This window comes from Chelonia mydas, chromosome 3 (genome assembly GCF_015237465.2).
Source record: "Chelonia mydas isolate rCheMyd1 chromosome 3, rCheMyd1.pri.v2, whole genome shotgun sequence".
Lineage (NCBI taxonomy): Eukaryota > Metazoa > Chordata > Testudines > Cheloniidae > Chelonia > Chelonia mydas.
Genome location: NC_057851.1, coordinates 88,490,857 through 88,518,042, shown reverse-complemented (window position 1 = coordinate 88,518,042; position 27,186 = coordinate 88,490,857). Strand labels below are relative to the sequence as shown.

The 27,186-nt window shown below is 43.8% G+C and overlaps 1 protein-coding gene across 1 annotated transcript in view; it reads left to right on the top strand.

Moving 5' to 3' along the window:
• FAM184A (family with sequence similarity 184 member A) overlaps positions 1-27,186 on the top strand; it is a 167,849-nt gene that overhangs the window by 37,708 nt on the left and 102,955 nt on the right. Inside the window, 1 exon segment of the mRNA XM_037894706.2 lies at positions 19,151-20,005. Within this exon segment, the coding sequence (XP_037750634.1) occupies positions 19,151-20,005 (855 nt within the window).

Here is a 27,186-nt window from a genome sequence, read left to right as displayed (position 1 = left end):
TAGCTTGTGTTTAGGGGCCATGTTGTACAAAAAATACGTATTTTTAAACACTAGAATCACACTCAGCACGGCGAGATGCTCACACTATGAGAGGCATGAAGGAACTGAGAGCGACTGAGGGAACAGCAGATTCACGTCTCCCATCTCACGCTCACTCCGGGGCATATGCTCATTGAGTGGAATGGTGGGCAGAGTCGCCCGCACTATTTACAGGTATCTTGTTGTTTGTTGTTTTTTTTTTTTTGCTGAGCACGTATAATTGAATTCGAGTAAGTTAAATGCACGTATGATGCGACTCACCTGTAGCTGCAAAGGGCTGATTGGGGAGAGTAGCAGACAACAAAAACTCTGGCTTTAACATTTTTCAGAAAGTGTGTTGAACTGTAGATAGAAACAGAAGATTGATAGTGTCCCTGGCTTGAATGAATTCTAATGAATTCCTTTGATAACATTGCCTTGTAAATATTTCATGTTAAATAGAAAAAGTAAATCCATTGCTAGCAGTGTTTTTATTTTAGGTTTGTTTTTATAATGTAACCAAGAACAATAATTCAGTATCTCCTTTCTCACTGGAGCGTTAAAAAAAAAAAGGGGGGGGGCGGGAGGGGGGGAGAAGAGAGAAAGCAATCTTTTAGGCAGAGGACATAGTGTGCCGCATAAAGACCAAAATGAAGAGTATAGGAAATTCTGTAATTTTTTCAAAATGAGGTTTCAAATTAAATTTGTGTTCTCACCCTGACGACATAATGGAGACTAAAACTCTAGAGTACTGTCTTTTCATATTGCTAACAAGAGAGTTTTAAGAACATTCACAGTATAAAGGTCCAAATTTTACAGAACAGCATCTGTGTGCATACAGTGCAGCATGTAGGCAGATTCTTCTCTGCATGCGCATAATGAGTTATTTTCAGAGAACTAAGAGCATACTTAGCCAAGCTGAAAATTTCTTCAGGTAAGAATTGTGGGCATGTACAGATTTTGACTGTACACACAAACACTGATTTTTAAAGGGGGCTTTTAGATTCAGTTATACACTTTCCTCCTCCCTTTCGAAAATTCTACATGCACCTATCTGCTGGTTACAACACTGTGTGTGTGTGTGTGTGTGTCTGTGCGCGCACGCGCACAAATTTGTTTCTAAAAAGACTCTAGAAAATATTACCCAAAATGTATCATCATGTCTTGTTTAGTTTATTTTACCAATAGTGCATGAATAACAATGTAATGTTATGAAACATACTCTGTGTTACAGCATAATTGGCTCTGCACTCCAAATGCACTAAGATTGGATTTATAAGAACTAAACCAGTAATCACTGACAATTTTTCTACAAGTTTCTTATTGGCAAATAACTAGTGAAGTGTTTATTTTCCAGTACTGCTATTTTTGGGTGATCGAGGGGGGAGGAGGTGAGGGCGGCGCAGGGGAATTTTACAGATATCTATGAAACCATTTTGCATTATAGATTTAGAACTTTTTGGTTGGTATTAATAATTTATTATTTTTTTAATTTCTTCTGGCCGGTCAAGAATTAAGGTGAGTAAATACACAGTATCTGGCAGTGATTGGTCAGATAAGTGGTGTTACATTATTAGGAACTAGAACAATGCCCAGGGTAGTTTAAAAAAAAGCCCTTGACTGCAGTAGGAGATGAACTGAGTTTTTCAGTACTATGTAAAAAACGAATTCAGAGCATGTCGGTTTTACTTAGCTTGGAGACTTTTTGTTGCCACTGTCAAAATATTCTAGATTTAGTTAACTCTACCCTGAAGGCAGGTCTGGCAGTACCATCAGTTTTGCTTTGGGTTACAGAGTTGGAGGTCATAGGTTTAAGATTATATTCTTCCAACAGTACCAGAGACTGTTCCACTTTCAGGGCTTATCTGTAATAGGCACTTTTGTACCACTATAGCTATAGCCAGTGTCTTTTACACAGGTTCAACCCATCTAGACTGTGGGTTTACACCAATGTAGCTGCATTGGTGTAGCTACACAAGTGCAAAAATCCCTAATGGAGACATCTCTTTGAAGGTAAAGTGCCCGCTTTACCAAGGAAGGTATATCTTAATCTCCGGTTATAACAGTATTTCTTGATATGGAAAGCTCTGATCAGGGCTTAAATTCAGAGATTATTTCCTAGAGCCGCCCATGACTGCTCCCCAATATGCTATAAAAACTCCAGGGCCCAGTTGGGGCGGAGCCGGTTCGGGGCTCTGGGCTTCAGCCGTTGGGCTGTGAGCTGGGGTGAGCTCAGGGCTTCTGTCCTGTGGCAGGGTGGTGGGTTAGGGGCTTCTGCCCTGCGGGGCAGCAGAGCTCCAGGCTTCAGCTGCAGGGAGGGTGAATTCAGAGCTTTAGCCCCGCAGTGGGGGCACTGGGGGTTGGGGCTTTAGCCCTATGGAGGGTGGAAGCACTGAGGCTTGGGGATTTAGCCCCGTGGGTTTGAAAATATTTACCGGAGGTCTGATCCAGACAGCTCTGGCTTAATTTTGGCCCTGAGTATAATGCAAATCTACAAGTACCTTCTTAGGCACTAAGTTAACTAAAATATTATTAGGTTTCAGAGTAGCAGCCGTGTTAGTCTGTATCCGCAAAAAGAAAAGGAGTTCTTGTGGCACCTTAGAGTAACAAATTTATTTGAGCATAAGCTACAGCTCACTTCATCGGATGCATGCAGTGGAAAATGCAGTGGGGAGATTTTATAGACACAGAGAACATGAAACAATGGGTGTTACCATACACGCTGTAACGAGAGTGATCAGGTAAGGTGAGCTATTACCTGCAGGAGAGGAAAAAAAACCTTTTGTAGTGGTGATCAACATGGGCCATTTCCAGCAGTTGACAAGAACATGTGAGGAAGAGTAGGGGGGAAAAATAAACATGGGGAAATAATTTTACTTTGTGTAATGACACATCCACTCCCAGTCTTTATTCAAGCCTAATTTAATGGTGTCCAGTTTGCAAATAATATTGTGTAGAGATGTAGGGAAGGATTTTTTTAAAAAAAAGTTACTGACTTTCATTCTAACCAGAAAACTTGCTTAAAGAAGGGGTTGAGGTGTAACTTTTCATTTCAGATACAGCAGTTGGCCACAGAGTAACACTAGTTTACTCCACAACTGCTAGTTGAAGAGTACTTTCATCAGTAGATTTGCACTTAAAAATGTTAATCTTTTTAATTTATGAATTTTTTTTAAAGGAGAAAGCCTTTAGTTCAATTTGTTTTACAACTGTATGCCTGGCTTGACGTAAGTAGACATGGATGAGGCCTTATTTCTTGGGAGATGGTATTAGGGAGGTAAATGGATCAGCAGGCTGGAAACAAAATGTCAGTGCTAACTAAAATAGGTAAATGGACCAGTAAGCTAAGAGACAGAATGTCTCTACTAGCTAAATTAAGGGGGGAACACCCAGGGAATCACTTACAATGGACAAGTTAACAGTGGGCAAAACGAGACTGAAATGTAAGATGAGGTTAAGAATAAGTCATTCATGGACAGTGTGTGGACAGAGCGTGCTGTACAGGAATTGATTCCTACAAAGTAACCAAAGACAATCCCCAAACCTGTAATGCAATGTTTAGTAAATCCAGTGTAATGTGTAAATGTATTGTGACAGGGTCGGGCCAGATGGCTACAGGAGAGTGATAGAAGACAGATATATTAGCCCCAGGTTAAGTAGGTCCCTTTTCCCTGGGTAAGGTAACAGGGAAGGTTCCAGAACAATCAGGAACCTTCTGGAAACAATTAAGACAGACAGGCTGATTAGAACACCTGCAGCTAATCAAGATGCTGCTAGAATCAATTCAGGCAGGCTAATCAGGGCACCTGGGTTTAAAAAGGAGCTCACTTCAGTTTGTGGTGCACGGGTAAGGAGCTGGGAGCAAGAGGTGCTAGGAGCTGAGAGTGAGAATGCATACTGTTGAAGGACTGAGGAGTACAAGCATTATCAGACAGCAGGAGGAAGGTCCTATGGTGAGGATAAAGAAGGTGTTGGGAGGAGTCCATGGGGAAGTAGCCAAGGGAGTTGTAGCTGTCGCACAGCTGTTCCAGGAGGCACTCTAGACAGCTGCATTCCACAAGGCCCTGGGCTGGAACCCGGAGTAGAGGCGGGCCTGAGTTCCCCCCAAACCTCCCAACTCCTGGTCAGACACAGGAGTCGTCGACCTGGAATGTGGGTTCACGAAAATGGCCAAACTGAGGGCTGCTGTGACTCTCCGAGTCGAGCAAATCCGCCAATAAGCGCAAGACCCGCCAAGGTAGAGGAGGAACTTTGTCACAGTATATAAAGGAAGAAGTTTTTTATGTAACTTTGGATGTGTGGTGTGCCCTATACCCACCCCCTACATTTGAGTCTGATCAACTTAGCATAGCTTTGCTGTATGCCAAATAAAGATACTTGAGTGATGAAATCTGGAGTCAAACTAAGTTATTGAAAAAACGTGTGGAAAGACATCTGAGGGAATCTCAACAACAGCTACTAGTGAAAACATATGGGAATGGGAAAGGGTTTTCTGTATGAAGTATAACCCTTGGAGAGAAAATGTTTTTCTCTAGTATCCCCGTGCGTGCTTCACTTCAGGTCCATATTTGCCCCGCGCACCTTTCGTCAGAGACTTTCTTTAGCAATGTCTGTTCAGCCCACGTGCACTGCAAATAGTCTCGTGCCCCTCACCGAGGCTATATCAGGCTGTGTGGATGAACTGCCCTCAGGTCCTTCTCGGCCACCTCAGCCTGACACTGTGTCTGCACTGTACTGCTTGCTGAGTTCATTCTATTTAGTTTAGTTAGTAACTGGCTATTGAAAAATGTTTCATTTTCTCTGGGGAAATCCTCCCTGTGAGGAGCATACCAGGTTCATCAGGGTTTAAACGTTGCCTCATTTTTAGAGAAGCTATCCTGGTTAGTGATAGACATTCTAAGTGCATTCACTGCCCAGGAGAGTCCCATGTCCTGCAGGACATGGAACTTCTGTTTATCCCTCAAATCCAAGGCACAGAAGAACTGTGAAATCAAGCTGTGACTGTTAAGGATGGAGCACTCCCTTTGCCCTGCTTCGGAGCCAGGTCAGGAGAACTTCCCCTGTACATCCGTCCCTGGGGGTCTGTAGTGCCCTTTCACCCTCAGCACAATACTCCCCTGGAAAGGGGAAAGCCTCAGAAACCTTATCTGAAGATCCTAAAAGGAGGAGCTCTAATTTCCTTTTAAAGGCACAAATCTCAAAAAGATCTCACTTGCTGACCATGTCAACCACCTCAGAGACTTTGTTTTTGAGGCTTAGTACCATAGCAGAGAAGGGCTCCTCGGGTATCAGCAAAGCAAGAAAATAGCTCAGCTCCAAGAGCAGATATAGGACTGAGAAGGCTCTGGTATCATCTAGCAGAGATGGTCAGTGCAAACAGAATATCTGTACAGTTTGTCTTAACTCCTCTCCCATTCCCCTTATCGAGCTCTTCAGTACCATGTAAGACAGGCTCCATCTACATCAGCACTGCCTGTAAAGTGCTCAGAACCATTGGTACTGTCCTGCAGGGACAAGAATACTGGTCTGTCAGTATCACAGCCTGATTCAGTGCCACAAGTCCACTTGGTGCTACAAGACAAGGTATCCAAAGGACTCATCTGTGACTGCTGAACCAGAGTCTCCATTGCTGGTAGGTACCGAGCATCTCTTGATATTGAGAATCGCAGTCATTGGACTCTTATTCATTCCCAGTACCATCACCTCCCTTTTCAGTTGTAGCTGCCCCATTAGAGGAATAAAAGGATGATGATGATGGAGACCTTCGTTCAGTATCACTGATCCCCGTTCCAGGCTCTCCTATAAACTCATATAGAAACCCCCTTTCTTGAAGAGACTGGAAAGATGTCTAGGGACCTCATCACTTCTGGTGGGGGCAACTCTGGATGCCACCCCCTTCCCCTTATGGTCTTCAGTGGCATATTGGAATCCTATATTGCAGCTTATTGCTGGCAGTTCTCTGGGCCCCTGACCCTCTCCCATCGGGATAATAGGGAGACTCAGGCTTCTCTTCCCCAGCAACAGGAGGAAATGTTCAAGGATCAAGAGACTAGGGCAGATAAAGAAGCTACCTCTCAGACTACCAACACGTCATCTTCACCAGATGAGGCAGTAATGTCGTCTTCTCCAGCTGGGGCTGGCTGGCTGATTTTTTTTGGCAGTTTTAAGACCTCGTTAAACAGATGGCAGACTCTCTACAGATACCTCGTGAGGAGGTCAAAGAATCCCAGTACAAGCTGTTGGATATTTTTCACACTGCAACACCATCCAGAGTTTCACCTCCTATCACTGAGCCTCTGCTGGAACCTGCAAAAACTATTTGGCAAACCCCAGCTACAGTAACATCCATGTGTAAGAGAGATGATATTATGTTCTGACCAAGGACTCTGAGTTCCTATTTTCTCACTCTCCATCCTACTCTCTGATGCAGTAAACAAACAAGACAAACACTGTTATAAGTCCATCCTTATGATAGAGACCAGAAGTTCCTGGACCTTCTTGGGAGAAAATCTTACTCATCGGTAAGTCTCTACAATTCCGCATTATGAATTACCAGGCACTGATGGCCAAATACAACTTTACAAATTATGCAAAATTCAACTCCTTTATTCAACATCTTCCTCCAGACCAAAGGGAACAATTTTAGGCTACCAATGCTGAGGGGCACTTACTGGCTAGGACATTTCTTAGGAATTGGACATTGATGCTCCAGATACCACAGCCCATTCCATCTCCACAGCAGTGGCGATGAACTAGGCCCCCTGGCTACAGTTATCTGGTTTCCCGGAGAAGTTCAGAATACAGTAGAGGATCTCCTGTTTGATGAGCTGAAGTTGTTCACAGAGAATACCTATGAGGTTGTTGAATACTCTTAAGACTCCAGGGCCACATTGCATTCGTTAGGCATCTGTACTCCTGCTAACAGGAGAAAAGTCAGTAGATTGCAAATAGGCTCAAGATCCTCCCAGATGCAATTCTCTGGTTTTTCAGAGACCGATGCAACCTCCTAGAAAGAGACAGGTACCAGAGAAAAAGATCCTCTAACCCACCTGATACAAGTTTACAGCAGGCTTCATCTTTGAAGCATTAGTTTTGATGGGATGGTGGAGGATTCGGACCCTCCCCTCTCTTTATCTTGTCAGCTACAATGATTTGCCCACCTCCCCCCATTTGGGGACTGACTCTTCCATTTCCATATCTCCTCCGACAAATGGGTGCTAGAAATAATATCATTGGGCTGCCCCATCCATTCTACCTATCTCCTTCTCCTCATTCCCCTTCTCTGTCCTCTTCAGGCACCCTTCTCCTAAGTTCCTACTAAGACAGAAGATAAACCCCCTTTTTTGTTTAGGATCACTAGAGCCAGTTCCTGCTCAGCAATGAGGAAGGGCTTCTACTTGAGGCACTTCCTTGTCCCAAAGAAAAATGGAGGGTGGAGACCAAACTTAGATCCAAGACTCATAAACAAACTTATGAGATCTCCAACGTTCAGGATGGTGACTCTGGCAGCTATAATTCCTTCTATGGATTCAGGGGATTGGTTTTTGGCCCTCAACCATCAAGCTGCATGTTTCCATGTAGCAATATGCCCATCCCACAAAAGATTCCTGCATTTTCTCAAAGGCCAGGATCATTTTCAGTATCTGGTACCTCCCTTTTGGTCTCTCTTTGGCTCCAAAAGAGTTTTCAAAAGTTCTGTTGGAGCTGGTTGCCTGCCTGCATTGTCAGTTGATCATAGTATTCCTCTACCTCAACGTTTGGTTGCTCAAGGGTCAGTCGTACAAAGAAGTGTTATCTGCCACATGAAAGGTACTTTCTCTCTTCTTGGGCTTGGGTCTTCAACTGAACACTGGAAAATCCACACTAACTCCAGTTCGGAACATATAATTTATAGGGGCATCCTTGAATTCCTTGGCATCCAGAGCCTTCCTTCCCATGAACAGATTTACGACACGATCAGTTCTTCTTGGATTGCTTGCTCATGTCCATTCCAATGTAGGTATGTGTGTGCTGCATGCACCATTGCTGGAAAGTTTTTCCCTCGGTGGTATCCATCAGTTGAGCTCTGGTGCTCCCTGAAGTGGTGCGTTCATGACACAATATATAGGAACCTGCCACCCCGCCACCTTCTTGCCATCAACTCTGACAAAAGGATAGGAGGGTGGGTTCTCGAATGGACATGAAAAACACATCTTGAAGAACAAGAGTTATGGAAAGGTTTATAACAGTGTCTGAGTTTTTGGTTTTTAGTGTCCAACAGAGTTAGGAATTTAAGTTCCAAGGCTCATCTTTTGAATATGATGCTCATGTTAAAGAGGACAAGTACTGAGAGATCAGATATGGAGTGATTGCTTGTGAAATGTGTTTGTGCACAGGTGATAGGGTGTTCATGTCTTTTATCATTTTTCTGTGGGAGTTCATTCGAGTGTGTTGCTTTTGTCTGGCTTTCCTCACATGAATGTTGTTGTATTATAAAAATCAGAGATGTGTAGGACTGGAAGGGACCTCTGAAGGTCATCTAGTCCAGTCTCCTGCACTTCAAGGCAGAACTAAGTAATAACTAGACCATTCCTGACTGGTGTTTGTCTAACCTGTTCATAAAAATGTCCAGTGCCGAGCACTGTTCCCTCTAACCTGTGCGCGTGTGCGCACGCACACAGATCCTAAACCCCATGCACACAGCAAAACACCGTGAGCACAAAAATTTGCACAGAAGCACAACTTGCACAGAAGAAAATTTTGTGCACACAGCCTGTCAAAAATTAGAGGGAACATTTGTGCCGAGGATTCCACAACCTCCTTAGGCAGTTTGTTCGAGTGTTTAATTACCCTGACAGTTAAGAAATTTTTCCTAATGTCCAACCTAAGCCTCCCTTGCTGCAATTTAAGCCCATTGCTTCTTGTCTTGTCCTCAAAAGTTAAGCAGAACAATTTTTGACCCTTCTCCTTGTAACAACCTTTTATGTGCTTGAAAACTGTTGTCATGTCCTATACCCCTCTCCCCCACCAGTCTTCTCTTCTGTAGACTGAAACCTAATTTATTCAGTCTTTCCTCATGGATCATGCTTTCTAGACCTGTAAATGTTTGTATTGCTCCTCTCTGGACTATCCTGAGTTTGTCCACATCTTTCCTGAAATGTGGCACCCAGAATTGGACACAGTAGGCCTTACCAGCGGGGAGTAGAGTGGGAAAAATTATTTCTCATGTCTCATTTATAGCACACCTGCTAATATATCCCAGAATGATGATCACTTTTTTTGCAACAGTGTTATACTGTTGACTCCTATTTAGCTTGTGATCCACTATAACCCACAGATCCCTTTCCACAGTACTTCTTCCTAGGCAGTCATTTTCCATTTTGTATATGTGCAATTGATTGTTCCTGCCTAAGTGGAGTACTTTGCATTTGTCTTACCGAATTTCATCCTGTTTACTTCAGACCATTTCTCCAGTTTGTCCAGATCATTTTGAATTTTAATCCTACCCTCCAAAGCACTTGCAACCCCCCTCCCCACCAGCATGATATTGTCCACAAACTTTATAAGTGTACTCCCCATGTCATTATTTAAATAATGTATGAAGATATTGAAAGAACCGGACCCAGAACCGATTGCTGTAGGACCCCACTCAGTATGCCCTTCTAGTTTGACTGTGAACCACTGATAAGTACTCTCTGGTAACGGTTTTCCAACCATTTATGCACCATGCTTATAGTAGCTCCATCTAGGTTGTATTTTCCTAGTTTGTTTATGAGAAGTTTATGTGGGACAGTATCAAAATCCTAAGTAAAGTCAAGATATACCACATCTACCGCTCCCCCCCCCCCCCCATCTACAAGGCTTGTTACCCTGTCAAAGAGAGCTATTAGGTTGGTTTGATATTATTTGTTCATGACAAATCTATGTTGATTGATTGTTACTTGTCACCTTATCTTCTAGGTGTTTGCAAATTGATTATTTGATTATTTGTGCCATTATATTTCCAGGTGCTGAAGTTAAGGTGACTGGTCTGTAACTCCCTGGAATGTCCTTATTTCCCTTTTTATAGATTAGTACTATTTTTGCCCTCTTCCAGTCCTCTGGAATCTCTCCTGTCTTCTATGAGTTTTCAAAGATAATTGCTCAGATATCTCCTCAGTCAGCTCTTGCAAGCTGCAAATTCCTCTTACATTGTGTGCGCTGCAACTTATCAGCACATTCAATCTTCAGCAAACACAGTGCAGCAAGGTGGTAGGGGCAAGTGCCACCTCCCTCACCACATGGGCAGGAGAAGGTCATCAGAGGCAACCTGAACTTGAGAGAGTCTGGTTGTTTTCTGACCTGATCTGAATCTGACCCTTGTAATCTGGTCCTGTCAGATTACGGGGTTTTATTTAGAGGGGTAGAGAGAAGGTTGTGGTGGTGTTATTTTCAGGGGGAGGTGGGCAGGAGTTGCGACAGTTACCTTAATTTTGTATTTCCTGTTTTCAGTGGTTTAAGGTTATCCACTCTCCGCATTCTGGAAAGGCACAAGGCATCGTCCTTAACTCTGGATTAACAGTTTTTGAACAATTAATATCCACTCAGAATGCTACTACAATGATCAGTTTCCTGGCTTTTCACTTAAACCATATCACTCCCCTCTGGATTGGTCTGCTAGCTCCATATTCTTTATTGCATCAAATGCCAACTACTTTTCTTGACTTTTAAGGCCCTTCTAGGCCTATCCCCACCCTACCTATCACTTTTTAAATCATATTGAAATGTCAAGCCCTGCCTTAGTTCTGCAAGTGATGCCAGTCTCCTGACAATTTTTAAAATTTTCCAACAAGCACCTTGATGCTTTCTTCCATGCCACCTCTTATATGTGGGAAGAGATCCCTGTAAATATCTGCAAGACTTCATTCATTGTCTTCCATCAAATTCCTCTTTAAAACTCCCCTTTGGCAGGATACCTACAGAAAACTCTACAGTGATTAGGCAGCTGGTTTAATGCAATATTTAAAGTCATTGAACTGACTACTAGATGTCTAAGAATGAATGAAACTCTCTTGTAGGATTTTGAATAAATATATTCTTGCTCTGTCTCAGATCTGGTAAGGTCTGAATTTGAGTCATTCACCTGTTCCTGGGGTTCAGAAGTTTAATTTAAGTGGATACATAATTCCAAACAGTACTACAATAAGCACTAGAGAATAAAGAACAGAAAATAGTTATTAATATATAGTAGGAGAGTGTTGGAGAACGTATGTGAGCTTGCATGTTGTACAAAAAATGGTAGTTGTGAGTTGCTATCTTTAGAGTGAACATGCCTGTAGAAGTCTGATTCTGACTTAGTCACTGATCTGATCCTTTCTTTCCTGTTCCCTATTCTTTCCTCTGTCAGTTCTCCATCCTCACAGCTGGCTCAATCATCCCTGAAGGGCCAGAATTGAATTGGGAAATATGTCAGTAGAAATGGCACTGCCTGTCCTTTGGTTCACACTTGCTGGTGGTTCCAGCACTATATCCACTGTCTATACCATATATACATTTTGATTAATTTTTAAAAAAATCTTTGTGCGCACACACACAGTACTTGAAACTTATTTTTTATTATCATTCTAAAGCCCTGGTATCCAGGTTAAATATTTTAAAGGTATAGAACAGCCAATATATTAGCTCAGGGTGGGCAAACTATGGCCCACGGGCTGGATCTGGCCTGTCAGGGCTTTGGATCCTGCCCATGGGATTGCCACCCCTGTGGCACCACAGGCCCTGCGCTGCTCTCGAAAGCAGAAGGCACCATGTCCCTGCGGCCCCTGGGGGAGGGGGGACAGAGGGCTCCGTGCACTGCCCTCGCCTGTGGGTACCTCCCCCCGCAACTCCCATTGCCTGGGAATAGTCCAGGTAAGCAGTGCAGTGCTCCCTGTTCTGAGCCCCCTGCCGCACCCTACCTGTACTCCAAACCCCTGCCTCACCCCATACCCCTCCTGCACCCCAACTCCCTGCCCTGAGCCCCCCTCCCACACTTTTCCCTGCACCCCAACCCCCTTCCATGAGCCTCCTCGTACACCCTGCACCCCTCCTCTGCCCCAACCCCTTTCCCTGAGCCCCTTCCTGCACACTGCACTCCCTCCCGCACCCCTACTCCCTGCCCCAGCCCTACATTCATGGCCCTGCATGCAATTTCTCGACCCAGATGTGGCCCTTGGGCCAAAAAGTTTACCCTCCCTATATTAGCTAATATATGTGGGAAGTAGTGACTTTAAAAATAAATAATATGTCTATTCTGTTTTAAAAGAAAAAAGAACAAATCTATTAAGCATAACTAGCCTGCAACATTTAAAACAAAATTAAGTAAGATTTTTAGGTTTTTCGATTAAAAGAAAGAATACCCAAAATGTTGTTCACTCTGTGTAGTAGAAAATGGGACAGGATTTAGGAAGAAATGAATTCAAATATGGAGGTATGGATGAAGTCGAAGAGGATTTTTGAAGAAGAGAATGAAAAACTTGAACTGAATGCTTAAAAACAAATAGATATAAGACAGAGGGGAGAGATGTATTCAATAAAGCTTATGCTCAAATAAATTTTAGTCTCTAAGGTGCCACAAGTCCTCCTTTTCTATTCACAGAGTAGTGGGAGAAGAATGTTGTTCTTTCGAACAGCCTGAAGGTGGGAGTCAAAGGACAGGGAGAAGCTGATGACAATTAAGTTATAGTAGTAGAGGTGGGAAACTACAAGAAGGAATTTTAGTAGTGGTGATCGAGAGAAAACCACTAGTTTCAGAGATTCAAAAGGTGCTGGGTGGGGGGAAAGCAGGATTTAGCAAGGACTGATCTTCCCAAAGGGCGTGAAGCTACCTTTCTCAGTGCCGCCTAGAGGAACTGGGCCCATTTGCAAGGAAAGTGCATGCTACACCTTCTTCAAGGATGGCAAGGTGGCTGCATTCTGTGGATCTCTCACAGCCCACCGAAGCATTACTAACTTCAAGTATTACAGAATCATGAATCTGAATCTGAAAAAATCATGAGATTGGCTTAAAATTATGAGGTATTATATAACAATAAAGGTTGGGTTATTTGCCTTCTGGGCCTTGGCCATTTAGAATCAAATCCTGACCCTATTGAAGTCAGTGGGAGTTTTGCTACTGACTTCAGCGGGTCCAGGATTTCTCCCACATTTTCAAGCTTTTCACCACAACTATGAGAGCTAAAAGCTTGCTATTTTTCAAATGAAAGCTAAAAGTCTTGCATAATCATATGAATCCAGGAGCTGGGGCTTTAGGAAAAACACCAAATAGTTTGAGACTCCTCATAAAATGATGAGAGTTGGCAACACTGCAGCCCCTGATGGTGGGATCTATGATAATAGTACTGCCTGTGCTTTTTTCTGAATCTATTAGATTTGTAACATGTTAATGTAATATTTTTAGTTTAATATTTTGCTGTTTGTTTTAAAATACACTAAACTAAGTTAATCTCTTCTTACGAACTATAAATAGCATCATGGCTTGAAGGGTTAATATAAATAAAAATATCTGACTAATATAACAAACTGAACTCTAGTGAGAAATTTAGTAATTCAAGGGAATAACTTAAATGACCTGCTCTTCGTCAAAGCATCTTTTTAAAAAATCTTCTATAATTTTATAATATGGGAAAAACAGTGACTCACTGATGTATGTCGTACTGTGATTTACAGACAACATTTTAGAAAGTAACTGGTATCAACAATAGCTTTAAAAAAATTGTTATGAAACCATGCTAATGTTTACCTCGGGATGTTCCAAACCTCACTAGACTAATTAATACCTCATCACAACCTTCCCCAACCTACCCAACGGAAATACTGTTTTTGGTTTAGCTGAAATTTTTTTCCTATACATTTTTTAAATCTGTGTGTAAGGTTTGGATACCAGCAGAGAAATTTAGCTCTCTACTGCAGAACAGTCTTCAGACTAAAGGGAAATGATCAACAGATTCCCAAGTATATAGTGTATTAAGTAGTTACGCCTAGGGGGCATGAAAGTATGGATTATTGTTGCCAAGTCTGTATCCATCAGGGTTCATTGAAGCCTCTTGACTAGCCAGTTTTCCTGGCCAATGTGTTTCTGGAATATTCAATAACAGAAAGGTTAAATGATATAGAGCGGGGGTGGGGAGATGGGGTCTTGAAGGGCACCACAGATGAGAGCTCTGGAGTCTGAACTTTTTCTTATAGTGGGTTGAGAGAGAGAATCTGAGAGAGTTCACAATTTCCCTCCACCTGTGGCAAATCTTTAAGACATGATAACAAAACCTCATAATTAACCATGTTGAATGCAGTTGAGAGATCCAGCAATACGAATGGTGATGCCACCAGTTCTAGAACATCATCCACTAGTGCAGTGGTTCTCAATCTATTTACCATTGTGGGCCACATCCAATACTACCTGGCCCTGAGGATATCACATGGGCCGCAGCTGTGTGCTGATTGGGCCACAGGTTGAGAACCATCGTGCTAGTGTGACTAGTGTCATTTCTGTGGCACATCAATATAAAAAATCCGGGTAATGATGAGACCAGGATACTGGCAGAGGTCGGGTATAGCTGGAGGTTTTTTTCTCTAGTTTTGTAATTACCTTGCCCAAGCTGCCATTATTGAGCACTGGGAAGTAGTTAACAAAGTCAGTTGCATGAAGCAATTGAACTGGTTGGACTACAACGTGTTTTAGAGAGAATGATAAGTTGCCTTTTTCAAAGGAGTCATTGATTATGCATATTAATAGCTGGCCCAGGTGCTCATTCACAAGGCAGAAAAGGGAGGCATCAGATACGCATGCGGTGGTTTGGTCTTGCCTCAGAGACTTCCTGATGAGTCAAATGGTCAAGTTGAGAATGGTGGTGGTCTGGTGGTGGTGGTGTTAGTTGGCTCTGGTGGTTGTGCTGTACAGAAAGCATCTCTGATTCTGGGGATCTTTTCTGCAAAGTACATTGAAGTTAATTGCAGCAGGAAATACTGGAGATAAGAATGGACAGGAGGCACTCCAAGTTAAGACATTTATTATTTTAGTTGTCATCTGTGAGACTTTATATGAAGAAGTTTGTTAGAAACAAAGTAGACACAGTAATGCATAACTTAACGTCATCTCGGTTAACGTTGTTTGGTTGTTACGTCACTGATCTATTAGAGAACAAGCTCATTTAAAGTTTTGCAATATTTGCTTATAACATTGTTTTTTGGCCATGAGGGCTTCAAACTAGGGTGGGCCAGCAGCCTCCCTCTTAGCTCCCCTCCACCACCCCCAGTGCCTCCCGACTGCCAGCGGCCCCACAGATCAGCAACTCCCCCCTCCCTCCCCGTGCCTCCCACCCACAGCAATCAGCTGTTTCGCGGTGTTCAGGAGGCTGGGGGGAGGAGAAGGGGAGGGGAGTGAGGACGCGGCACACTAGAGGGGAGCAGGTGGAGCGGGGCAGGAAGAGGTGGGGTAGGGGTGGGGCCTTGGGGGAAGGAGTGGAGTGGGGGCAGGCCTGGGGCAGAGCCGGGGGTTGAGCACCGCCGGAGCACATTGGAAAGAACAGCAAGAGGAGCAGCCGGATGATCCACCGTCTTTCACCTTCTGACTCCACCACCTCAATCAAGCTTCACAATCATCATTGCTGAGTACAGTATTAAATGGTTTTGTTTAAAATTGTTTAAAACGTACACTGTATATAATATAATAAGCTCACTTTGAAAGCTTATGCTCAAATAAATGGTTAGTCTCTAAGGTGCCACAAGTACTCCTTTTCTTTTTGCAAATACAGACTAACACGGCTGTTACTCTGAAAGCTATGTATATAATGTCTTTTGTCTGGTGGAAAAAAATCCCTGGAACCTAATCCCCCCCCCATTTACATCAGTTTTTATGGGGAAATTGGATTCGCTTAACATCATTTCACTTAAAGTTGCATTTTTCAAGAACATAACTATTATGTTAAGTGAGGAGTTACTGTACATATATAGTGAGTGTGAAAAGAAGTGTCTTACTATTTTAGGCATTGTGTCTGAGTGGAGATCCAGGCAGTTATTGCTCACGATAGTGGGGAGTACTGTTCTGCAACTGAGATAGTGTTATGGTAATAAAGTGCATGTTACTGAAATATAGATATGAAATTCTCCATGAAAGGATTACGTTATTATTTATTTGCATTCCAGTAGTACCTAGAAGTACTAACCAAGACTGCAAGTCACTGACATATGCACAATAAGAGTCTCTGCTCCCAAGAACTTGCATACAATCTGAATAGACAAGACAGACATGGGGCACCAATTAAAAATAGGGAAACCAGCTTGCTGAATGTGGGGCAGGCCCTTGCGGATTAGTGATTCCTTAATAACAGCAGATACAAAAGGATTTTATTAGTATGTGTGTTTGGGGGCAGAAATTAAGATATTCGAGACAGTCAGGAAACAGCTTGTATGCTGAGAGATGGTTAGAAATAGAAGCTTTCAGCTTAAGGTGCTAAGGTTCTAAAGGTTGAATTATCTACATGTAGCTTTGCTGTCATATTTATCATTTTATTCAAGATGAACAGGACCTGTATACATATTGTATCTAAAATAGACTAGAAGGAAGTACTGTGAATCTATGTCACTAATTTCTCACCCAACACAGGAGTTACCTGCTGTAAACCCCCAAACCCTACGTACTGCTTGCACACAACAGTATTAATAGTGTAATATGAAAAAGCATATAGATCTTAAAAGTACTGTCTCTTCTTTTTAAATTCATTAATAAAGCATGTGCCCCATTCCACTTGACATTGTTTTTTCCCCCTTCTGTTTTGAATGGAACTGAAACGGACATGGATGTTTACATCTTGATAGTGAAGTGGTGCTGTCAGGGTTCCCTCCCCACTCTGAACTCTGGGGTACAGATGTGGGGACCCGCATGAAAGACCCCCTAAGCTTATATTCTACCCGCTTAGGTTAAAAACTTCCCCAAGGCACAAATTCCTTTCCTTGTCCTTGGATGGTATTGCTGCCACCACCAAGTGATTTACACACAATTTCAGGAAAGGGTCACTTGGAGTCCCTATTCCCCCAAAATATCCTCCCAAACCCTTTCAACCCCTTTCCTGGGGAAGCTTGAGAATAATATAGCAACCAATTGGTTAGCAATGTGAGCACAGACCAAACCTTTTGTTTTTTAGGACACTGAAAATCAATCAGGTTCTTAGAAGAAGAATTTTATTGATAAAGAAAAAGTAAAATAATCACACCTGCAAAATCAGGGTGGAAGGTAACTTTACAGGGTAATAAAAAGATTTAAAACACAGAGGACTGCCTCTGGACTCAGCTTCACAGTTACAAAAACTGAAATAAAACTACCTCTTAGCATAGGGAAAATTCACAAGCTAAAATAAAAGATAATCTGACGCATTTCCTTGTCTTACTTACAATTTTTGTAATCTTAGATGAATCATTTCGGGTATGTTTTCAGGAGATGTTGTCTTTGCCTGGTCTCTCTTTCCGTCTGGAAAGGGAACAAACAAAGAGAGCACAAACAAAACCTCCCTCCTCCAGATTTGAAAGTATCTTCTTTCCTTATTGGTCCTTTTGGTCAGGTGCCAACCAGGTTATTTGAGCTTCTTAACTCCTTACAGGTAAAGATTCAGTACAGCTGCCCAGGAGGGATTTTATGCTACCCATATCTGTATGTTTATGACAGGTGCATTTTTGTGTTATTTTTTAAATAAAGTAAATAAAGCCTCTAGATTTTTAGAATTCAAAGGACTTCTCCCTATATTACAGAAGTCCAAACCGTGAACCTGTATCTGCACATGTAGACCTGGCTAGAGCTTTGTGATTCGGGTGGGCTCCACAACTGCAGATGGTTGCTTCAATCCAGGGGGGAAGGCCCCCCTGTTCTTTGACTGGAACTGCTCTGAGCCCGCTTAGCCCCTCCCTAACCTAGAAGCAGAATATGGATTGTCCCTCACTATTATCTTGCAGAGTGTTACTTGGGCTGCTGTAGGTTCTTTCTGCGCCCAGGCGCGCGCGCGCGCACACACACACACAGAGAAGGACAGGCTTTATTTGCATGAGTCCCTTGCCTCTTCCTAGGCCTCTGGACTCCACTTTCACTTGGTTCATTTTTGAGGACTTCCAATATAACTCTTACTTGGAAAGAAAGAGTTTGTGTTGTGGATCTGTGTCCTTTCTTGCCTCTTCTCTTCTTGTCTCTTGACTCTTCGAACCATGCTTCTGAAATGTCCCTTACACAGCTACATTATGAGGGGTTAGGTGTAAATGCTTATTTAATATTTAATGCAGGTTGTTTCAAAACTGTGTACTTGATTTGTAACTATTAACACTATTACTAGAGCTGGTAAAAAAAAAATTCCATTAGCACTTTTCTGTCAAAATACTGATTCAACAGAATTGAAATGCTCCATAGGAATGTATCAATTCTGTCAAAACTTTTGATGGAAACTAGGAAGGCTGGCCAGCCTGGTTTTCTGTCAGCCTGCCTGTCTCCCTAGGTGGCATGCCGCCTGTCTGGTTTGCCAACTGGGCAGCCAACAAACTCTCAAACCTGTGCAGCCAAGGAGCTGGCAAGTCTGGAGAGCCCAGCAGCACACCCACCAAGCAGCTCGCCTGCCTGCCAAGCAGCAGCATTTAGTGTGTCCTAAATGAAATATTTCCGAATTTCAGTCCTGTGAAAAATTCGGATTTTTCAACTTGATAAAGAACAATTTGTTTTTCAAAATCTTGACGTTTTACAAGGGACAGAAATTCCATTTCCCAATCAGCTCTACTGTTTACATGATATATATTATTCTGTAGCAGAAAAATTCTTATCCAAATTGCAAATCTTTTATATTAATATTTGAGTGTTCTTGGGTATATCGAGTATTCCTTGTCGTCTGCAGTACTTGCATATGATAATGCCAAGTGAATATTTGCCAGCAGAATCACAGTACAAGAAGCACAGCAATGCTGTTTAGCTCAAATGTATAAAACTTCTGTAATATCTGGTACAAAAGGCCTATGAAGTCTCATTCCTAAAAATGTATGGTGCTCTATTTGTGTCATTAATATGTGTGACTATTTGTGACAGCGTGTCAAAATGCTTAGAGATTATTTTTTGATTTAACAATAAGTCTGAATATACCTTTAATAAAATTCTGTTTTAAACTTGCAGGTAATATATGCTTTAAACACTAAGAATGATGAACACGAAGCTGCTATTCAAGCCCTCAAGGATGCTCATGAAGAAGAAATCCAACAAATTCTTGCAGAAACAAGAGAGAAGCTCTTACAGTATAAGAGTAAAGTTGCTGAAGAAATGGATCTTAAGAGAAAGATCCAGGTTTTGGAAGAGTCATTGGAAGATCATAAAAAGATGAAACATCAAGCCTTGACAGAATTTGAAGCTTACAAGGACAGAGTTGAAGATATGCAGCTTTGTGCAGAAGCCCAGCATGTCCAGCGTGTAGTAACTATGTCAAGAGAAGTAGAAGAGATTAGAAAGAAGTTTGAGGAGAGGCTACGAAGCTTTGTACAATTGCAAGTACAGTTTGAGAAAGACAAACGCTCAGCTCTGGAAGACTTGAGAGCAGCACACAGATTGGAGATTCAAGAACTTCTGAAAACTCAGCAGAATCAGAATGCTACTTTAAGTAAGGGGCAAGAGAAGCTAGAGGAGTTGCACAGGTTGGAACTGGAAGATTTAAACAGCAAAGTTGAAGAGCTAAGACTGGAGAGGAAAAAACTCATTGAGGAGTATGAAGGCAAACTCAGCAAAGCTCAGTCCTTTTATGAACATGAACTTGATGCTTTGAAAAGATCTCAGCTCTTTACAGCTGAAAGCCTGCATGCCAGCAAAGAGAAAGAAGTGGAGCTAAGAAGAGAGTTTCAAAGCCAAGAAGCTGTTTTACGGAAGAACCTTGGGAAACTGAAGACTGAATTGCAGATGGTACAGGATGAAGTGGGTAGTCTGCGAGAAAAATGCCAAAAGCTTCAGGTAGCACTCAGTACAGCAGAAAACACTGTTCAGGTGAGACTGACAGCACATCATTCTTTTAAGTTCCAATGTGTTTAATAGAAATAACCTAAAATATATGCAGCAGTGGCAAATCATTAGCACATATGTAGGGCCCTACCAAATTCACGGTCCACTTTGGTCAATTTCACGATCATAGGATTTTAAAAATAATAAATTACATGATTTCAGATATTTAAATGTGAAATTTCACGGTGTTGTAATTGTTGTGGTCCTGATCCAAAAAGGAGTTGGGGAGTGGGGTGTAGCAAGGTTATTGTAGGTGGGGGTTGCCATCAGAGCTGTGTGTCCGGAGAGCGGCAGCTGTTGGCTGGACACCCAGCTCTGAAGGTATCAGCACCTTCAGCAGCAGTGCAGAAGTAAGGACAGCATGGTATGGTATTGCCACCCTAACTTCTGTGCTGCTGCCTTCAGAGCTGGACCTTGGTCAGCGCCACCACTCTCTGGCTGCCCAGCTCTGAAGGCAGCAGCGCAGAAGTAGGAGTGGCATGGTATTGCTACCCTTACTTCTCTACTGCTGGCAGGGCTCTGCCTTCAGAGCTGGGTGTCCTACCAACAGCCATTGCTCTCCAGGCGCCCAGCTGTGAAGGCAGCACAGAAGTAAGGGTGGCAATACTGCGACACCCTCCCCCCCCCAATAATCTTGCAACCCCCCCTACAACTCCCTTTTGGGTCAGGACCCCAAATTTGTGAAATGCTGGTCTCCCCCGTAAAATCTGTATAGAATAGGGTAAAAGCACACACAAGATCAGATTTCACGGTCCGTGACACGTTTTTCATGGTCGTGAATTTTAGGTCCCTACGCATATGTTAGCTTTGAAAGTTAAGCTTTTGTCACCAGTACTTGGCTGGCTGTCCACCTTTCAGCTATTTTACTGATATTCTACTCCCCGGTATTACGGTATAGGAATTGAAGTGTGGAAAGTTCCATTGCAGATTAGAGAGCACACAGTCAAATGAGCACTGAGCAGTGGCTCTCCCTCAGAGCTCACCATATTAGAACCCAACTTCACCTTTTGTTTTTAAAAGGGTGGGTGACTGGCTCCAGGGCAAGGGAGGAATGAGGTGGTCAGTAGCTGGTAAAACTGAGGTCTGATTCTGGTATACTGGTATCATTGCTAGAAAAGTTTGGGAAACACTGATTTAGAGTGTATGGTGTGTTGCAAACACTTACACATATGAGTAACCTCACACAAGTGACTAAATATTCTATATTGATGTATAGTTGGACTATGAAGAAAATACTCCCATTTTGCTACGTTATATTTGTTACTGCGGTTGTTATTTGTGCCAGCTGTTATCTAGTATTTAATTTAAAATATGTTCAACAAATACATAATTTTGTACAAAGAAAATGGGAAAGGACACTCTCTGTGGTGTGACGATGAGACCTATTAATCAACTTTTCCTATGTATACTTCTTGGACACATACAAGAGGCATTCACAAGTAATGTCTCAAATACTGTACACATTTTCAGAGTTGTCCTAATGCTGTTTTCGAAAGCTGCTCTAAAATAAGATATGAAGCCTCAGAAGCATAAAGCAGGCTTTTGGGGACCAGAGGGTTGAAAGATTTCCTTCTGTGATGGAAGGAGGCATAGAGTTTTGTAGATTGGGACTAGAAGAAATGATTCTATGGGACTCTATATGACCTTTGGTAGCTTTATTGGGGACTTCCCCCTTCAAGTGTGATAGTTTTGTAGAAGAGATCAGTCAGCTTATATTTGCATTCATCACAGCACTCAACCCCCAAAGCCAGGTGTATCCATTCTGCACTGAAGCCCACATGGAAAATATGAAGGATCTTAGGGTCAATGTGGGAACATCAAAGGTGTGAGCTAGCCTAAGTGAAATCTGAAAGGAGACCTAAACTTTTATGGTCTGGTTCAAGAGGAGGTCTCTCCAGGTCCACTTGCAGGGTGCAAGACACACAGAATGAATAGAGATTCTGGAGGCAACTGCTGTGAGCTCATAAACCTTATGAAAAGCCAGATCTGCCATTTTATCAGTGGGCTCCTAGGGGGATAAAACAGAATGGAAGAATGGCTTTTGAGATGCAGATGGTGGTGGGGAACATTTGTGTCCACTCCATGGATAGATAATATTCTGTTGGGGTAATCAAAGAGACTGGGTTCTGCTTTGCCATTGGATCTGGGTTAGTGGATCTCCTTCCAGACATGACAGCCCACTTGCTAAGCTTCTCCCATATATTACCGGTGCTGGCTCCCTAGGACTCTGCCCTACTTTTTCCCCATTGAGACCCCCTGATTTCTGCATAAGACTTGGATGCAGAGTGAAGAATTGTCTTTTAGTTTTCCTCTGCCTAGGATTCATGGCTGATACAGAGTTTGGAGTCTCAGTTTTTTCCGTCTTCTCCCTTCTCCTTTTTTTATTTAAAAGGCCTAAGAGAAAAAGAAGCACGGGGAATTAGAAGGTAGTGAAGAAGAGGCAAAGCAGAAGGACTAAGGCAAGAATTCCATGCTTTCAAGGCAAAGAAGGCAAAGGAATTAGAGAGGGGGGGTTATATTGTGATTTTTATAAAGGGCAGTTCTAACTCTGTCTTTGGCCTCATAACATAAACTCTCCCTGATTCTCCCATGCCTCCTATCCCACAAGAGGAGCAAAGGGAGCAAATGGAAATCCTATTTATTATGGATAGATCTGGCAGTACCACCTATCATTAAGGTTGCCTGATTCTTCTCATTATAACACCCTATTTTCAGTTGTTTATACCTGTGCTAAATTTCGGGCTGAAATTTTCCATGGTAGGTGTCTGCCTCAGTCTGATTCTTTTGGGGGAATTTTAGCTAAAGCCATTCAGCTGTTTCCAAAAATGAGGTTAGGTGAAAATACCTAATTTTCCATGTCATAAAATAATTCTAACAGCTATTTTGTTGAGATGGTCTAATGACTTGAAATTTGGCAGAGAGGATTCCTTTGTGTCAGGTATATGCCTTTGATCTCATATGAAAATCTGCTCAAACTTGGACAAGTTATAAGCCTTTGAAAAATCTCAGTTTGCATGTGCTAAATAGAGACTTGTTAGAACTTCACAGCTAAAATCTCTTTAGATTCTTTGTGCACTGAGCATGCTTCAGCTCCATATGATGAGGCACATGAGGAGGAGGGCCTGGGATTGGGAGTTAGGGAGTATTGACAGGAGAGATTATTGGAGGGTGGGGTTGGGAGGAAAGGGGAGAGATTGTATGGGGACCCAGGAGGGGAGTACTGGGATTGGCTGGGCAAGGAGATTGGGGACAAAGAGCTGGAAGGGGAAACTGGAGTTGGCAGGTCAAGGTGACTAGAGTGAGGTGGAAAACTAGAATTTGGACAGGAACCCCTGAGGGAGAGTCTTGGACTTGCTGGGCAAGGAGACTGCGACTGGGATGAGAAGCCTGAATGGAAACTGGGACAGGGACAGGTTCCCAGGGCAGAAGGGGTCAAATTTAGGGGAATTGGGCATAAGGATCTGTGATCATTAGCACACACTCCCCTCTAATGCCTGAAATGGAACCAAAGAATCGTGAATCTCACTAATCTTCTGATGTCAGCAAATATCTGTGAAGCCCACTGAGAAAGTGTGTGTCTCATTCCCCTCTCTGAAGTTGTCTGCTGTCCCAGAATCCACCAGTGTCTTCTGTGGTGGAATTCTTTAGGGCTCCCCTGGAACACGGAGGTGGACCTAGACCTTAAGGTGCAGGAAATGTTAACCATGCTGGGGGATGCCTCAGTGAGAAGTTAGGAGTGCGTTACCTCAGGGTTTGTGCAGGTCAACCCCTTCTACAGGGCCTTGGCATGGTAGTTTCCAAAATTGCATCATGCTGGAGCTCAGATTGGGCAGTAGGAAAGAGCAGGGCCAGATCCCCCACAGTAGAAACACAGCCTGTGGCAACGACGGTGCTCTTTTTCCTCAGGTGGACAATGTCCAGCTGGACGGGTTCAGGGTACAGGTTTTACACGGGTATTGAGGGGCGCTGGCCAGCTGGTGTTACAGACCCCTTCTTTTCCTCACGTCATTCATGCAACTTGTTGTTGTGTATGACTAGGTCAATGAAGGCATCTAGTTTGGTTGACCCATACGGGCTAGTTCATCCTTAACCTTCTTGTGTTGCCCCACCAGAACTGGTAGAGGTGGACCGCTTCATTCCATTCAGTGTTGGAGACCAGACATCAAAAGTGGGCAGCACAGGAAGAGGCCAGTCCTTGCCCCTGCTGGAGTTTGCACAGGGTCATCTCTGCCAAGTGAGCACAGTGGCGATTGTCAAATATGGCAGAGAATGCTTGGAGAAAGGCATCCCAGTTCAACAGCATTGATTTGCTCATTCAAGTAGGGGTGAGGCCCACTCCAATGCATCTCCTGTCAGGAGACTAATAATGAGTTCTACTTTTGCTTGATCAGTGGGATAGGACTGGGGGCAGAGCAGAAATAGCAGGTGGCATTGGTTAACAACCCCCCTGAATTTTTGGCTGTCCCCATTAAAACATTCTGGGAGGAGGCCTTTGGGGATTGGGTCCTGGCTGCAGCGTGTGCCCTTAGTGCAGTATTCTTTGCTGGGCCGCCAGCTCTCATAGCATCTGGTTGTGTGTGGCGTGCTATGCTAGTTGGGCCCGTAGTGCCGGGTTTTCCTTATGGAGGTGGGTGGATTGCCTTCACAGAGCTTTTTTCTCTCTTGTGAGCTGTGATAATTGGGCTCGAAGTGCAGGGAGATCCTCCTGGGAGTGGTCAGCCCATTCAGGCATCTCCAGTACTCTCTGGGACAGGCTGGACAGGGAGTGGCTCGCTGTCTCCATGTTCCCCCAAGGTAGATATTCTCCATAGGCTAGGGTGGTCCAGGAAAACTGTTAGGAGCTCAACAAGGGCACTCAGGGCCAAGGGTCAGAGCAGGTGCAAACCTGAGGCTGGGAGTAGTAGAAGAGTTCGTAGTCAGGTACAGGTCGGGGTCGATACTAAGGGTCTGAGTCCAAGTCAGGAGGCGAAGTTCAGTTAAGGTCAAGCCAGGAATTTAAGAGCAAGGAGCCGGAGTGTCATGGCAGCTACAGAAGATCCATGCTGTTGTCTGGACACTTCCTGAAATGCCCCTTGGGCTTATATAAGGCAGGGAGCCAACCAGGAGCCATGGAACCTGCTGTCTGTCAAAACCCTTGAGGTGGAACTTCCAATGGTCTGTATCCACAGCAGGTCATAGGAAGAGCTCAGATCACTGATATTGAGAAGTACTGAAAGATTCTTTCCACCAGTACTGATTCACCTCCCAGAGTCTACATACTCTCCTTTCACATTTTAGACGGTGACTTGCTGTCTGGTACTGATGCTGTCTACTCTTTGAGGTACCGAACAATGTTTTCAGCCTGTACCAATTCTCTGTTGCTGCCTCACCAGCCTCCCTTTCTAACATTAGTACCAATGCAAGTAGAGGTCTCTTGCCAGGGCCTGGTATTGACCCAACCACTGGTACCAGCACCACTTGCCCCCTCAGGGATACAAGGGATGATACCTCATCAGACTCGGCGGTGTCTCTAAAAGGTTCCTCTTCCTTCCAAGCTCCCTCTTTCAAGGCTCACACTAAAAGAGAAGCTCCTAGAAGGAAGCACACCTGGCTATCCTGGCAAGGACAGCCTTCAAGTCCTGTCCCCTTTCCCTTATGTCCCACCACGACGGGCTTATTGGAACCCATGAGCTCTATATGGTGATCTTTACAACAGGGTACCATCTCAAAAGAGGACTCGTCAGGAGCATCAGCCATACCCGCAGGCCCTGCTCCACAGGTACATCTCTCAGAGCAGAAGTCAGTAGGAAAGGAAGAAATGATGCCCTCCCACAAGACCACCTTCTCACCAGATGAGGGTGTCATGGCTTCCTCACGACCTTAACCTGATAAGCCTTTCAAGACTATATTAAAAGGTTAGAGGGCATGTTACAAATTCCATTGGAGGAGATACAGTTAGCCTAACGTTCCTTGTTGGTTATCCTTCATACACCTCCTTGGGGCATGGGTATGTTTAGTAAAAGTCATGGACAGGTCACGGGCAATAAACAAAAATTCACGGTCCCGTGACCTGTCCATAACTAAATCTTGGGGGGCTCTAGGGATGCCGATGGTGCTTGGGCAGGGCACATCAGAGCACCCACTGGTGCTGGGGGGGAGCTCCGGGGCATCCGCTGCTGCTCTGGGGCACCCGCTGGTGCTGGGCCGAGGGGGACTCCAGGGTGCCTGTTGGTACTGGGGAGGGATGGTCCAGGGTGCCTGCTGGTGCTCGTGGCGGGGACTTTGAGGGCACCCGCTGGTGCTTGTCGGTGGGCCCGGTACCGCTGCTCAGGGGGCAGCCTGGGACCGCTGTTGCTGCTCACCACAGGAGTAACAATCTATCAGTTCCAATCTTGGTTCCGATGTGTAAACCAAAAGACAGGCATTTACCATCATTACCTTCAACAATGAGATCAAACTCTGGACCCATATCCTGTAGGGATCCAACATCCACGGTGACCAAGGACATATCTGATCTGACGGCCCCAACCACCAATTCACCCCGGGGAGGTCTGAGATCTGTGTCTCCCCGGAGAAGTTTTTGCACTCCCTTATCCTCAACCTTCTCTTCTCTTGAGTTAAACCTTATTTTAAAACCTCATTATGCTGGAGGAAGATATCATCTTGAGGACATGCGGCCACTCTCCTCTTACATCCCTGAACCTGAGTACCCATCCATCGGTACCAACGGTTCCACCTGTTGATTGAAAACCAAATTTCTCATCACATGAGTTGGAGGCCCCAGATGAGCCTTTATCCCCATATAGACTTTCCAAGTGTCATTGGTTCCTAGTGCCATGGAGTCTGCCCCAACCAGTTGACACTTTGTACTGACATTTCTGGGGCCCCTGGGACCATGTATGAACCTTATCTATCCTCTCCAAGCCGACACCAAATGGCTCTATTTGAAAGTGGAGTTGTATGCAACAGTTCCAGCAGCTATTTTATTGTCTTCCCCAGATAAGGCAGTTATCCCATCTTCACCATCTCCACTGATCGTCACAGGCAAAATCAGGAGTTCTTTACAAGGAGTGGTGTCTGAGCTCCAGATCCAGCTCAAAGTGGTTCAAGATTTTCAGCAAAAACTCCTGGACTTTTGGGTCCAGTCTGGTGGCCCTCCTGGTCAATGAGGCCATGATGGGGACAGC